The 14,732-nt window shown below is 43.1% G+C and overlaps 1 protein-coding gene across 3 annotated transcripts in view; it reads right to left on the bottom strand.

Annotated features, from left to right (window-relative positions):
- Window positions 1-5,194: 5,194 nt before the first annotated feature.
- The window catches only part of LOC138513586 (uncharacterized), a 378,986-nt gene continuing 369,448 nt past the window's right edge, over window positions 5,195-14,732 (bottom strand). For all 3 annotated transcript variants that reach the window (XM_069628563.1, XM_069628562.1, XM_069628564.1), the window contains exon 5: window positions 5,195-7,258. In XM_069628563.1, the coding sequence (XP_069484664.1) occupies window positions 7,095-7,258 (164 nt within the window). In that variant the 3' untranslated portion in view covers window positions 5,195-7,094. The remainder of the gene's footprint in view (window positions 7,259-14,732) is intronic.

The following is a 14,732-nucleotide window of genomic DNA, read 5'->3' as shown; positions in this document are numbered from 1 at the left end:
TTCAAGGTCAAACTCCTGGACCGCACAGCATACACACAACTCAGCCATTTCACTGAAGCCAACAACCTCATTGACCCTGCACAATCTGGCTTCACCCCGCACCGAGAAAACGTCAGAAAGACCCTCAAAACCTGGCTCTTTCCCTCCCACCCCCTTTGAACCCTTCTCAAACTTTACGCAAATCGAAACACTGGGCCAAACCCATCAACACACCTATCCCCCCAAACCTCCACGGATACTGGCAGCTTTTGCAGTGGCAAACCGTGATGAATTCGGCACCCCCTCCTTTTTGCCCCCAGAGGATCGCACATCTCTTCCCCCATCCCTTTGGGCCCCTCTTCCACTGCTCAGGCCTTCAATCTAGGACGACCACAACTGGCAAGACCAGCCAATCGCGTTGGACCAAGGAAAAAAACAACGAAGAACTTGCTCAGAGCTTAAGGTATGTTTTCCTTGCACCACAACTGGTGAGACAGCCAATCGCATTGGACCAAGGAAAATGACATTGAAGGTGAACTCCACCTGAGTTCAGGGTATGTATACCTTGCACCTTCCCACACATGGACTTCGGTCCCTGAGGGCGTTCCAACCACAAAGCGCATTGCGGCCAAACAAATGGGGAAAAGGCGCTATATAAATGACTATACAATACAATGATGGTGGATCAAATGATCTTACTGGTGAGGTTAACATGGCCTAGTTACAAGGGAAGCATAGTCAACATGGGCTTTTGAGAAGTGTAATGTTGCAAGTAGAATTTAAGAAAGATGCAAAAAGAATACACATACAAAGCCCCACCCTACAGGATAGAGCTTCTCAAAGCCCATACAGTACCGTTCAACGTCAGAAAGCTACAGACAAAAACATGCTGGGATCGTTGACTGCCAGACACTCCCCCGAGGGGCATGCAGACTCTTGACAATCCAAGAGGCTAGACTGCCAGGAAGAAACCTCGGGCCGCATAAGAGAAAAAGGGTAAGGCAGAAGTACGAACCAGAAGGGAATGCCGCACAGGATCAGAGTATGCATACCGGCAACCCATTGTGGGGGAGAAAGATACCCCAAGTGGTTGGGAGAGAGAAAGCCAAGAGGTTGGAAAAAGAGACCCAACAAGTTGGGGAGAAATACCCCAGAGGGGCAGAGTGGCATCCTGGAGTTCGGAGAGAGATAAAATACTGCAAAGATCAGGGAGAATGACAACTGAAAAGTTGGGGAGAGGAAGACTGCAGAGATTGGGGAGATGAGATGCTCCAGAGGCTGAAAAAGGACTGGGATACCCAAGAAAGGAGAGAGTGAGCAAGGAGGAAGGAAGGATATCAGGATCACATGGTAAAAGGCACTGTGATATCATAGAAAGAGGTGGTTATGGGAGGAACATAGACAGGTGAAGACCGAGAGGAATCATCCTGCTGATGCACTCTACATCTGGATGGCCAGTCGGGGAGGGGGGCTGGGGTGGGTGTACAAACACTCTGTCCTTCCTTGTGGTTACTCCTGACAGCCTTTCAGAGGAGTGTGAAATACCAGAATGGGAGCCTGGCAGGGGCCCAATAGAGGGTAGTCAGAAGGGAATGTTAGGGAGTGGCCAATGAACTCTCAAAACAGAGATGCAAGTCCCTCCCTTTGCCATCTCAGCCAGTCTACTAAAAGCAGGGTAGAGGTTAGCAAGACTGCCCCTAACGATCTTAGCACTCCTTTAAGTGGTTGGTCCAGTCTGGGGAGCAGCTGAGAAAGGCCCTTACATCCCTCCCATCCAGAGTCAGAAAGGAAAAAGATTACACCAAGAGGTCTGACGAGAGTAATAAAACCATTGCAGACTGTGAAAAGAGACAGCCCCCATGGATTGATGGGCCGGGTGATCCAGACATTGAAATTATTTGGTCCCAAACAGATTCACTTATTACCCATTTGTTTCAACATAAGGAGAACATTTGCTTGCTGGTTTTCCACACTGAGTCGAAGATATGCAATTCTGTGTGGCAGTTGAAGTCTTCTTTAGTTGTTGTGTTAAAAAGCTGGTATACTGCACCAAAAGACCACCGTCCTTCTAGTGCCTGATCGGTCCGTGCTTGGGGCGAGTAGCCAATGTATTGCACTAGACGAATCCCAAGGGTAACGTATGTATTGCACTTAGAAGAATCCTTAGAATAGCCTATGTACTGCACATAAAAGAATTTGAGAGCAGTCAATTCATTGCATTTAGCCGAATTCTAAGTGTAGACACTGAATTGCTTAGGGTACTGGAGCCCCCTGAATCCTGCCTATGTGTAGAAAGTGAGCCACACTTCACACGAAACACACAAATTGCACATCCACCACAGCAAACATCCACAGAAAAATAATCCGAGACGCTGGGCCTTAACCCTCAGGACATAAACCAGTGCACACAATCAAAGCACACTTACAAAGCAGACATGCATAAGTGTCAGTTTCTACAAGCATCAACAGACCAGCACAACCTCTATCCTATCCCTCTTCCCCCACTAACCCTCCACCCTCTTTTACAGAACCACACGAGTACCTGGAGACCAACAGTGCATGGTAAAAGTCAACTGCACATAACATAACCACGTAGTAGTTTCAGAGCGCCATGGCTGGTATGTGGAGAGATGTACTGTGCTCACGCAAGGGGTATCCAGACCTTAAACTCTGCTTGAGGAAAGGAAATTAGCAAGGGGGAGATAGGGTGGACAGGTAATGGATACTACAAAGGAATCTATAGATGCAGTAGGGAAAGAATGTTTTGTGAGCGAACGGTTGCATGTCTGCACTGTTAGGTGGAGCATAGTTCTGAAAAAGGGGATGTCGTAACAGGTTTTGATAATTGGGTGGCGCTTAAAAGGAAGATTTGGAGAACTGTAAGTTAGTACACAATGTAATGTTGGATGATGCATCGATGCCTAATATATTTATTTTAAAATGTGACATTTAAAGGGCACAAGTCTAAGAACAAATCAATCTTAGTATCAAACGTAATCCATGGTTCTCTCTGGAACTAAAGTCCTTAAAGAGTACAACTCTTACATTCTTTTGAATTTGAATGGAAATCCAAAATGACTACATCAGCTCTATCGGGATATATGAATGCGGCTAAATCTTATAAAGCTGGCATTATTGAAGCAAAAAAGAACTTCAATACAAGAACCAAAAATGCCCAATCTGATACCATGGAACAGTTTAAAATTTGGAAAGAACATGAAACTACAAATCACACGGATCCTGGACTGATGATAAAGGATAAGGCCTGGTGTTAGGGGATCCAGCAGGCTATGCAAGACAAACATAGTAACATTAACTGGTGCCGACACCCAAAGCCCAGATTGGGTCTTCGAGAGGCCCATTCATCCCTCTCCAATTTTAATACCATCTCAATTGCTGAATTAGAACTAATTATTAATCAGCTAAAGGCTACCAAATGTAAAAATGACATCTTGTCTACCATGATTATCAAAACTTGTTTCCAACTTTATTGGTGTCTATTTGCAAAGGTATTAATACCTCCTTGGGAACAGGGGTTGTCCCACAGGACTTAAAAAAGGCTTGGGTCACTCCCATACTAAAAAAGCCAGGACTTTCTACTGACATTCCCAATAACTTTAGGCCCATTACCAATACACCATTCCTCTTGAAAATCTTGGACCAGGTGGCCTATAGACAGATAGCGACACATTTGAAAGAACATCCCATTCTGAATGGTTCTCAGTCAGGCTTTAGGGTCGGATTTGGTACAGAGTCAGCGCTTTTAGAACTTAAATACATCGTAGGGTAATAAGGAGGCCTCTCTGCTAATGTTGGACTTGTCAGCAGCATTCGACCTGGTGGAGCATCATATTTTGGCCACCAGGTAGGGGGAGGTTGCAGCGCGACTCAGTGGATGCTTTCCTTTATCAATAATCGAGAAAGTAGTGTATTTGCCCAGGAAGCTGAAGCTGCACCAATAACTGAATTTTGGGGTGCTCGAGGGCTCTTGCACATCACCCTGCCTGTATAACCTTCTTTACAGTCCCGTTTTTTGCCATGTTAGCACATGAGGGGGTCATTTTTATGAACTATGCAGATGATACACAGTGTATCATCCCCCTTTCAGGTAACCATGACCTGGATGAAGCATTGATTAACAAAACTTACCTACCGATTGAGTCTTGGATGGTACTGAACAAACTAGCTTTGAGTAGAGGAAAAAACTGAGCTTTTAGTTGTTGGCTCGCCCAATATGATATGAAAATTGGGCGCAGCATACAAATGTTTCCATATAGGAGCGGTCAAAATTAGCCCTTAGATCAACATCTTACTATGAGGCCTCATGTCGCCAGCGTTGTTTCATCATGTGCCTATTATATCAAACTACTGGCTCAACTCAGACCCCTCATCTCTCAGACTAATGCAGAGACGGTAGCAAGGGCGATAGTTGGAGCCAAGATTAATTACTGCTCGAGCCTCCTGGTAGGCATCAATAAAACTATCTGCAAGAGACTGCAGGTTGTCCAAAATGGAGCGGTTTGGGTGGTAATGGTTCTTTCTCGTCGAGACCACGTAACTACAGCAAGACGCTTACTCCATTGGCTTCCGGTGGAATCTAGAATTCTGTTCCGAGTCTTATCACCCAGAAGTGTAGGCAGGGTAATATGCCTGCATACTCACAAACCCTCCTCTCTAACAAAAGTCATGGGAGAATGTTGAGGTCTAACAATCAGGATCTCCTGACGAACCCTAAGTGTAGAACCGAGAAGGCCCCGAAGGGAGCTTTCTATGCCATTGCCCCTAGGATCTGGAATTACCTGCCACGGGATCCAAGATGCATTGAATCAACGGACGTATTCAAAAAGAGGTTGAAGACTCTGCTGTTTTCCTAGGCTATTGATCTCCTAGTCTCCTAGATATCCTAGTCGCTGATCACCGCTCCTCTTCCTGTATACTATCGGCTGAGTCGTCATTTCTTTTTATGTCTTGTTGTAAGTCTGTCTGCGCCCTAAAGCCCACGGGTCTATGTGTGCACTACATACATTTAATAAAATAAAGTATATAGGTTTAATTCACGTCTATCCTCAATGTCTCATTGATTACAACCTCTAAAAATAAATATTTAGCAAAATTGTCAACATTTTTCTATTAAGTCAATGATACAGACAATTACGCTTTTTTAGAAAGAAAAATGTGTACAGGGAACATTGCTGAAGAAAATCAAAACACACTATTAATTTTAAAATAGGTTTATTCCAAGTATAAAAAACAATATGGACAAGTTGGATTTTAAATATAAAAGTTTAGCATTCGAAAAATAAATCTAGAACCATTATAAAAGCACAGTGCAAATACATACAAAATCTCAACAAAGAACGCAACTTATGTAAACAAAATATTTTATAAAAATGTTCGCTAATAAAAATATGTTTGTGTTGTTTGACACAATGAGCTAATATAGCTTATACTGGATACCACCACATAGTTAGCAACTGGCTCCATACTTAGTAACTGACCACAAGTCCCGAGGGTCACTTTCAGGAAGTATTCTGTAACCAACAGCACTTTGCATGGTGACACCTTTGCTCGCATACTTGAAATTAAAATGCAAAGTGCTGTTGGCTAAAGAGAACTTCGTGTAGGTGACGACCCGGAAATTGTGGCCGGCTGGCAACTATGCAGTATGGGGATAAAGTACTGTAGAAGACACACATTGAATGTAAAACATCTAGTTCACGGTTTCAAACATCCTTTGGACTATGGAAAACACGAAGAGCAACTGGTCTACAAAAAACAGCAGTTGTACGATAGGAGGAAAACCAAATGTAAGGGGTTGAAAGCCAATGATACAGGAGCGTGCACCTTTAGAACTGTACAAACTACATTGTAAACAAAATAAAAGCAGTGTCATACTTCTGTCTGTTTCATTGCCTCTAGGACAAAACTCAGTGCGTAATAGAATTGATTTTGCTTTCCTGGGTTTGCTATAATGTTACACAAAGTTTGTATCTTCAACGAAAACGGCACAAATTGCTTCAAACACCTAAGACCGAAATAAAGTTAAGATATTAAGATTGTGATATCAAGTCAAAATGACTTCAAAAGTCTTCAGAAAATACGATCAGAAGATGTCTCGTGTCAGGTTTCATTAATGCACCAAAATGTTTCTTCCCCTTGCATTTAGGTAGTTGTGCCCCCCCCCGCCCCCAATAGAAATGGGCATCTAGAATGCCAAGACCAGCCGGGAATTGAAGAAGCCACACACACTCACTAGGAGACACGCTGAAATACCTATCAAACAAATTGGAACACGACTGAAATGTGCCCATTTGTTAGGCAGCATGCTGTCTTTGGTGCAGCCGATACTTACTCGTCCAGTCGTCATCATGAATATTTTTCTAATTTTCAAACATGGCGATCCATATAGTGAGAATGAAATTCCTCCCCTTTTTTGGTAAAAGTAACTAACAAGTTTAAGAAATAATAAAAACAATAAATAAGAGGTAAGTAATTTATGTTAGCCACATATATTTTACAGTACTAAAACCAGTTTGAGAGGAAGACTACATAAAAGGCAGAGTTTGATTTTACAACGCCCTATCAACTTTGCAGAATTTTTAGGATAAAAATAAAGTATTTAAATAGTGCTTAAGGCCATATGCGTGCACCTTGGAGATTTGCAAAGGGCACTAATTGCATGGGCTCCGAGGTGCTATGGGGTCCAGCCCGATTTCCCCTCATTAACATATGAAATACACCACTTGTCACCAACAAGCAGATTAAGATTAATGTTATTTATCTGTATATACTGGTTAGGAGTCACTTTGTTTAGGCCAGCTCCCCAGACAACATTCTTCGGTTTGTGCAAAAACAGTATCATGTAATAAACAAACGCTTTGATTTTGGTCAATGTGACGTTCTGATCCTTAGTTGAGGTGAAGCAACCAGGTAACTCCCTTTGCACTTTGCTGATCAATGTTAGCTATGCTTTTCAAGAATTTGACTTACATTCTCAGCATCTAAATGTTCACACTGTAAATGAGTTGCTTTCCAGAAGTGCCTGAAGTCAAGACTTTTAGTGTCACTTTTTCAGAAAATTAGAAAGTGATTAAAACTTGCAGTAAGTCTGTATTCTACTTTGTCAGCGTGCAATCTAAACTCTTGCTGCGTATTTCTAAATAGCGCTGCTTGTAGGAATTGAAAGTAGCACTTGTGCCAGCTGGCGGTGGCTGGATAGATGTTCCCTCCGATGAAAAGGAAATCTGTTTTTCTGTTGACGACTCTGTTAAAACAACTTCTGCAAAGATAAAAATCAAAGAAATACACCTTAAAGATTGTTCTCATTGTAGCAACATCCAATGTTATGTACATTAGAAAAAAAACATCCTGCACAATTCCTTTACAAAAAAGTTTCTTTGTGCTGGTATTGAATGAGCAAGGGTGTAAGACATAAGAGAATGGAAATAGGCTATTGACTTTGCCTCCAACTTATGCAGCCAATCTCACCCAATGCCCCTTTAATTGTTCCTTTTGTACAGGATGACTGATATTTACACAGCCACTTAAAAAAAAGCGAGGATGGATTTGGAAAAACATGGAGAAAAATGATAAAATATCAATTCCACTTTATGCCACTGTCTTCATTATCTAGTTCGATGTTCTAGTTTACGTGCTACTCGTTGAATGTAGCCTAGTGCAATTAGCACTGTGCATGGAGCACCATACAATCTTAAGCTGCCTTATTGTTATCGGTCAGTGGAATAAAAGGAAACCCCCAAGCCCGATTATTAGGAAATTAGACAATGCCTTGGAATGTTTAAAAAAAGCCAAAAGTTCAATCTTACCCAAGTTGGGCTCAGTATGTTTGTACAAGGATAAATGTTCTGAAGACACAACATACAATCACACTACACCATGCACTCACTCTCGCACATACCCAATTGCCACTCCAGGCTCAGCAGAACACGTACTCTACCCATGATCATCAACGCCTTTCCTACACATGCAACACACAGCAATTCTAGACTCAGTACTCGCACTCCTGCTAAATGTAACATTCATCACAAAGGCCTGCACACCTTCGACCCTAGCACCAATTTACCCCCCAAAGCTCCCACTCTCAACACTATCAAGTCTCATAGCTATACACCTAGAGCAGGTAAACAGGCACCAGCAAACAGCATTAAGCACACACTGCACTACAGATGCACACTGCTTAATGTCCGCTCTCTCACCGCCCATTCTCTTGAAATCAACGACCTCATCACAAGTCAGAACCTAGATATCCTAGCTATTACGGAAACATGGCTCCACAAGGCCTCAGGACCAGCCATAGCCCTACCTGCAGATTATTCTATCCTCAGACAGGATAGACCATTAAAATTGGAGGAGGGATATAAAAAAAAAACTACCAAAACCCTACTCCTTGGCGACCTCAACTTAGGTTTCAAAGACCCCAATTACAAGGCCACTTTCTCACTCACCAAGGACCTCACAGACCTGGTTTCTCCCAAACAATTTGACCATGACCCACTCCAGAGGTCGCATCCTGGATTGGCTAGTTCACCACAACTGTGAAGCTTCCATCACGTCCAACAACCATAGCTGCATACAATTCACCATTCCTACAGTTCCAAGTTCAAAAAACAACACTCATGCACACTACCCAAGCTGAAGCTCAAAAATGTTTACGGCTGATAACCTTTGACCCTATCTTGATACACCTTGTCTAGCACCATCATTCTCACAAGACCCCAACATCCTAGCAGATATACTTAAGGACACCCTTACCCACGCAATTAATACTGTTGCGCCTCTTGAAGACAAGAAAGAAAAGAAGTCCTTCCACTCCAACTCATGGTTCACAGAAGACCTGCAAACCCTATGAAAAAAGCGCATGGCGCTAAAAAAAATTGGCAGGCAAACCCATGTGATACCACCAAAGACAATTTCAAAGTTACGGCCAAAAATTCAAAAACGGCATATTCAATGCCAAATCCAAAGCATATAATCGCTGAATCTCAGAAGCCAACTCCCAATCCAAATAACTGTTTTCCATCTTTAATGAACTTACAGATCCTCCCATCTCCACTGACGATAGTGTTAAAGATGAAGGCTGGTGCAATAGCATTCAAGCGGCCATGCTTAATAAAATAAACCTTTTAAAAAATAAAATCATAGACCATTACAATGCCTTAGTGAACCAAAGCCAGCCTACACAGACCCGGTACAGCAATAAAAATAACAACAGCCCCAAATTCAACTTTAAAGACATCTCGGAATCAGAGGTTATAGACATCCTCAGACATCTGAAACCGTCGCAATGCAAAGGCGATATATGCCCCCCTAAAATCATCAAGGAATGCACTGAGCCACTTGCTCCACTACTGACTGCCTTCATCAATGCCTCTTTTAGAACAGGCATTGTCCCTGCCAGTCTTAAAAGAGGCATGGGTGCGTCCCCTTTTAAAAAAGCCTACTCTAGACCCATCCCAGCCAAACAACTACCGGCCTATAACGACCGTCGCATTTCTTCTTAAACTACTAGACAAGGCTGCTCACTGCCAGATCCAACTTTACCTAGAAACAAACTCCATCTTAGACAAAAGACAGTCGGGATTCCGTAAAGGGCACAGAACCGAAACTGCCCTTCGACTTAAAAAAACCAAATCACCAACATCATTGACAATGGCAAGCCCGCCCATCTCCTCCTCCTAGATCTCTCAGCGGCATTCGATCTTGTGGATCACAAAATGCTCACCACACACCTCACGAATGCTGCACACTTCTCTGACCAAGCAGCTTCATGGATCACTTCCTTCCTCGAAGGAAGAGCTATGAAAGTCTTCTCTAACAACGCCAATGCAGGTCCCACCATCATCCACTGTGGTGTCCCACAGGGATCCTGCACCGCTCCCACCCTATACAATGTTTTTATAAAGCCTCTCTTTGATAAACTCGACGCACTTGGGACTGCATACACAAACTATGCTGACGATACCCAAGTGCTCCTTCCCCTAACAGGTGATTATCACCAAAACGCTACAGCAGTAAGGCTTATTTATTCCACTATCCAAGCGTGGATGGCCACTAACGGCCTATGCCTTAACGGGGACAAGATAGAGATTCTCATTCTTGGCCAAAAGGCCACTCTAGCCAAGCTAGACTGTCTTTACACCAATTTCAGCATCGATGACTGCATCATCCCAGTTTCATCATCCTCACATTGACGCTACCTTGTCTATGAATAAGCAAGTCAGCGCCATTGTCTCCGCCTCTGCCCTAAGCACTAAACTCATCAATGCCATTAAACATTCAAAATCCTCACAACCACCCATAAATGCATCAACTACACAGCACCACCCTATCTCTCAGACACTATCTAGACCCACCTCGAACAGGCCCACCAGAGAAAAGCTACACTAACCTACTAACTGTACTACGCATTAACAGAGCCAAAGCTGGAGGGATAGGTTTCCCATACATAGCCCCAAAGCTATGGAATACTCTCCCCCCTGCCCTCAGAGCAGAAACCTCTCTCCCTGCCTTTCGAAAAAACCTCAAAACTACTCTCTTTAATTAATCTGCCACTGCTTCACAGGCAAAGTTTACATCAACTATGCCTGTATGTCCATGATATGTAATTAATTGTTGTTCATTCTATGGAACAACTGCCACAATGCCTTTGGGCTGCTGTGCGCTCTACAAATATGAATAAATAAATATAATCACTGTGGCCCCTATAACAAATTGTGCGATACACTTTGTGGCTCACGACACACCTAACAGATTAGTGTTGGTAGGTTCAGTTAACAGAACTCCACCACACAGGCGAAAATAAGTACCTCCTATCCCAAAGACGTGTTTTTATGTAATTATATTATTCCATTTCTTTGCCTCAGTTAGGGCGATTTCCCCACAGCTCTTTGGTGGGGGAGAGGAGAGGGCGAGTCCATCCAACCTAATGGCAAAACAGGGCTCCAGCCAAAAGGCAGACCAGACCTCTCTATAACGGTAGTTGTAGCAGAGCAGTCAGGCTTAAATCAAAGGAGGGAGGAAGGCTGGGAGTGAAGTACTATTAGTCCACAAAGTTAAACACTGCGAATACACCACACTGATATCCTGAAAAATACACACTTTTACACATAGAAAATGTATTAGGTCAAATATGTACTGTGTGTTTTTACTACATGTTATGTTTAACCCAGTGTGTGTAAACCTGGTGGTAAGCACAATGCAAGGTTAAGGGGTGGGAAGAAAAGGGAGCTCTAGACAATAAAAACACTTTCGTAAAGTCATGATCAGGACCTAAAATGTCACACAGAAAACTGTCACAACAATTTCCTACAATACTAGTACAATGTAACAAATGATATCAATTCAAACCATACATCACCTAAAGGGACAAATGGAGTTAATACTTAGCACCCAATCCCAGAGGGCCATCAAAAGTTCAGCTGCACTAGCTGCAAACAGCCAATTCACCAATGCCAATGTAGGTTGACGAAAAAACCCTAGTGCCAAAACACGGTACTTAAAAACCATGCTGGTCCTAGGAGCCATATAGGCTACCACTGAACCATATACTAAAAACGTTTGCAGTGGTAGAAGGATTTTGGTAGAAGTCCCTCTGACCATAAAAATAAAAAGTCAGAGATCCTAAAAACTTAAGGGGAAGAAAGCAAAATGTTTAGGGGTCCTATATAACACTGCCAAAAACCCCAAAAATGCCCCGGCAGTCTCACCTTCCTACTTTGCTGCCAACTGACCACTGTTTAAATATGAATTTAATTGATGTATTTTGCACTTACACGTGGGGGTTTGTTAATGGCACAATGCTAAATCTTCACCATACATTAATTACAACAGATTTACTGTTGAGCTACCCCCAAACGTATGCTCGTGTTAACGTTTTCAAGTTGGCATATGTCTGTGTATAACAGGAATTAACTTCATTCTTTGGTCAGGATGCGCATGCTAATGTTCTGTATTAAAGGTCATAATCTCAACATAGTTGAAACCTTTCTTTTCTGCCAGTATTGTATCAAATATATATATTCTACCTGAGGTTTGTCAGTTGTAGAAGCAGCTCATAAAAGTGTGCTAAGATGAGACCAAGCAAAGAAATTCCACTGCAACTCTGAAGAGATGGAACTCAGGCTGTCCCACTCTCAGACCGCTATTCTCCAAACACGTTTTTTAATTTGTAAATACAAGAAAATCGGGATCCCAGACAAACATTAATTACAGAGCATATTATTAAAGTATGATGACGAGACAAGCCTCAAAATGTGCACTTGCTGCAAGCCATTGGTTAGCAATAATTGACTCTTGGCAAGTAAGAAATGGTGGGTTGTGTGTATGTGGAGGACTGAGGGGGCGAGTACTTTTTATGTCTGGCTAGTAGTTTGCAACCTGATTTTTTTTAAACCTAGTTTAGGACACGTAGGAGCCAAAAGGAGACAATTTGATTCAGCAAATGTCCACGTATTTGTGTTTATGTGCCACTTAGTGTAGGTGGTAATTACAGGAAAACCCACTGTTAGCCAAACTCCAAAGGACAGCGAGTCAGTTTTCCATCTTCCATTCCTGTCCATGCTGAAACTGCTTATGGAAGTAAGCGTTGCTCCAACTCCACCCCCTTCACTAAAGCTTCACCACCCCCAGTCACACTGCATCTAGAGTCACCACCATTTTGGCAGAGTTGAAAAAAGGTAAAATAAATACACTCCTTGGGGGAGGGGGCAGGAGGTGGTGAGAGACTTATTTTAATAAGGAGTCTGCTCTACAGAGTCTGAACCCCAGCATCAGGTAAGCTCACAATGTGAGTATGTACAAAACACAAATGCTGCTTAGGAAAAGATCATCAATAGGGGTTAGATGTTCAGGCCATGGATTGCAGGGCCATACAAGTCACCAAATTGAAAGGGACTGGGAAAGAGTTTGCAAAGAGTTTATGCTCCCACCAAGACCATGAGGGATTAGTCTTGGAAAGAGGACAAGAAAGGTAATCTTTTTCTGATTCACAAGATAGTCGGCTCATACAGAAAACTACATTCCAGTTAACAGCCTTGCCATTTGAGATCACATGTTGAAAGTTTAACATATTTTAGATGTTAGCCTAACAGATTGCCAGCTGTTAGTAGTCAGACTTCAACATCTGCAAGCAAATCTTTGGGATGATATTTAACTCTGGCTTGCCAGGCTGCCGACAGAAGATAACTATGTCCAACTTCAGGGAATGAGAACCAGTACTGGCAAAATGATCTATAGATTTATTGTGAACATGGCTTTCACCTTCAAATTTAGTAAGCCAGATTTACCTTAACCTTAAATAGGTTTCCCATGCAGCCAAGAAATAAGATAAACCAGAATTGATCCGTGACATCTGGGAAGCAGGAACTAAGACTTGCTATGACTAGGTGTCTCCTAGTATAAAGCTCAAGTCCAACCAGGATGTAAGTAAAGGCGAGTGTGATCGATAGATCTAAATTGATTGTGAACAATTTAAGAGATTATGAGAATCTGGCTTACTAAATTTGAAGGTGAAAGCCATGTTCACAATAAATCTATAGATCATTTTGCCAGTACTGGTTGGACATAGAGTGGGGTAGTCAGTTTTTCTCAGTTGTGTATTTCTCTGATATTCTGTCTCCCGTTCCGAGATACTGGCCCCCCGAAAACAAAAAATTTGAGGGAGATTACCTCTGTAGAGATAACCAACTTCAGGGAATGCCATGAAACATCAACACTTATACCTGTTCCAAAAGTGGCCCTTCATAAAGAGCGTGTTCATCATGAATGACGTCAGGCCCAGATGAGGCTGAATGTTACCACATTTCAGAAATCCGTGAAGCTTTCATCAGCCCTCTCTCTCTAAACCATGCACTGAAAGGTCTGTGAGAAACCTGAAGGTGTTTCCCTACCTAGTCCCCGGGCATCTGTCATCCAGGTGGCCAGGACACGGCCATCGCTATTGGATCCAGTTTCCGGAGGGTGGACCAGTGAGGGAGCATCACCTAGATGGGGGTCCTCGGGGAGTGGGAAACAGACGGGTGAGACACAGTATCCCCCTTCTTTCAACACCCTTTCCCCATCCTGCCACGTATTCTATTCCAAAACACTGCTTTCCCCCTTTTCCCAAACTAACACTTTCGCACAACACGAAAGGCAACGAAATAACACCAGAGTCGTTTAACTGACATGTCCCAATACAAGGGTCAGGCAATTGACCAGAATCACACACACCCGGTGGCCCTTTCCCTTCCCCACAGGAGATAAAAGGTGGAGCACAAGAGGACATGACGAGCAAGGCAGACAGTACACCATGAGAGCTAATTCAGCACAGCAATTCGAGAGGAGGAGAAGGACAGCGCAGACAGAAAGGGTGACAAGGAAAGAAGCGCCCTTGCCCTTTCCCACCAGGGCCCATGAAATCTCTGCAGAGGGAACTATAGGTTTGCGAACAATAGCCAGCGTGTGTTGCAGCAGATGTCTACAGTACATGAGACCCTCCTCCGCTGATAACCAAGCTGAGAGACGCGCGTCTCTGTTGTACCAACCTTGACTCAAGGGAGAAGAAAGCCAGGTGGTTCATAACAGCCGGTGAGTCGAGGGAAGAGCCGATAAGAAACCAAACTGTGTTGAATGATAAATAGCCAACAGCTAATTTGAACTTTTGAGAAACTTAAAGATACAATTGACAGAAGAGGGGGAAAACCAGAAACAGAGGAGTCTGGCACCACGTGGGTGCTCAGGCAGGAAACTCTGGG

The sequence above is a fragment of the Ambystoma mexicanum genome, chromosome 12, assembly GCF_040938575.1.
Source record: "Ambystoma mexicanum isolate Mex_15411 chromosome 12, UKY_AmexF1_1, whole genome shotgun sequence".
In the NCBI taxonomy this organism is placed as follows: domain Eukaryota; kingdom Metazoa; phylum Chordata; class Amphibia; order Caudata; family Ambystomatidae; genus Ambystoma; species Ambystoma mexicanum.
Note: the sequence above shows the minus strand (reverse complement) of the source record. Positions and strands in the feature narration are given on the sequence as shown.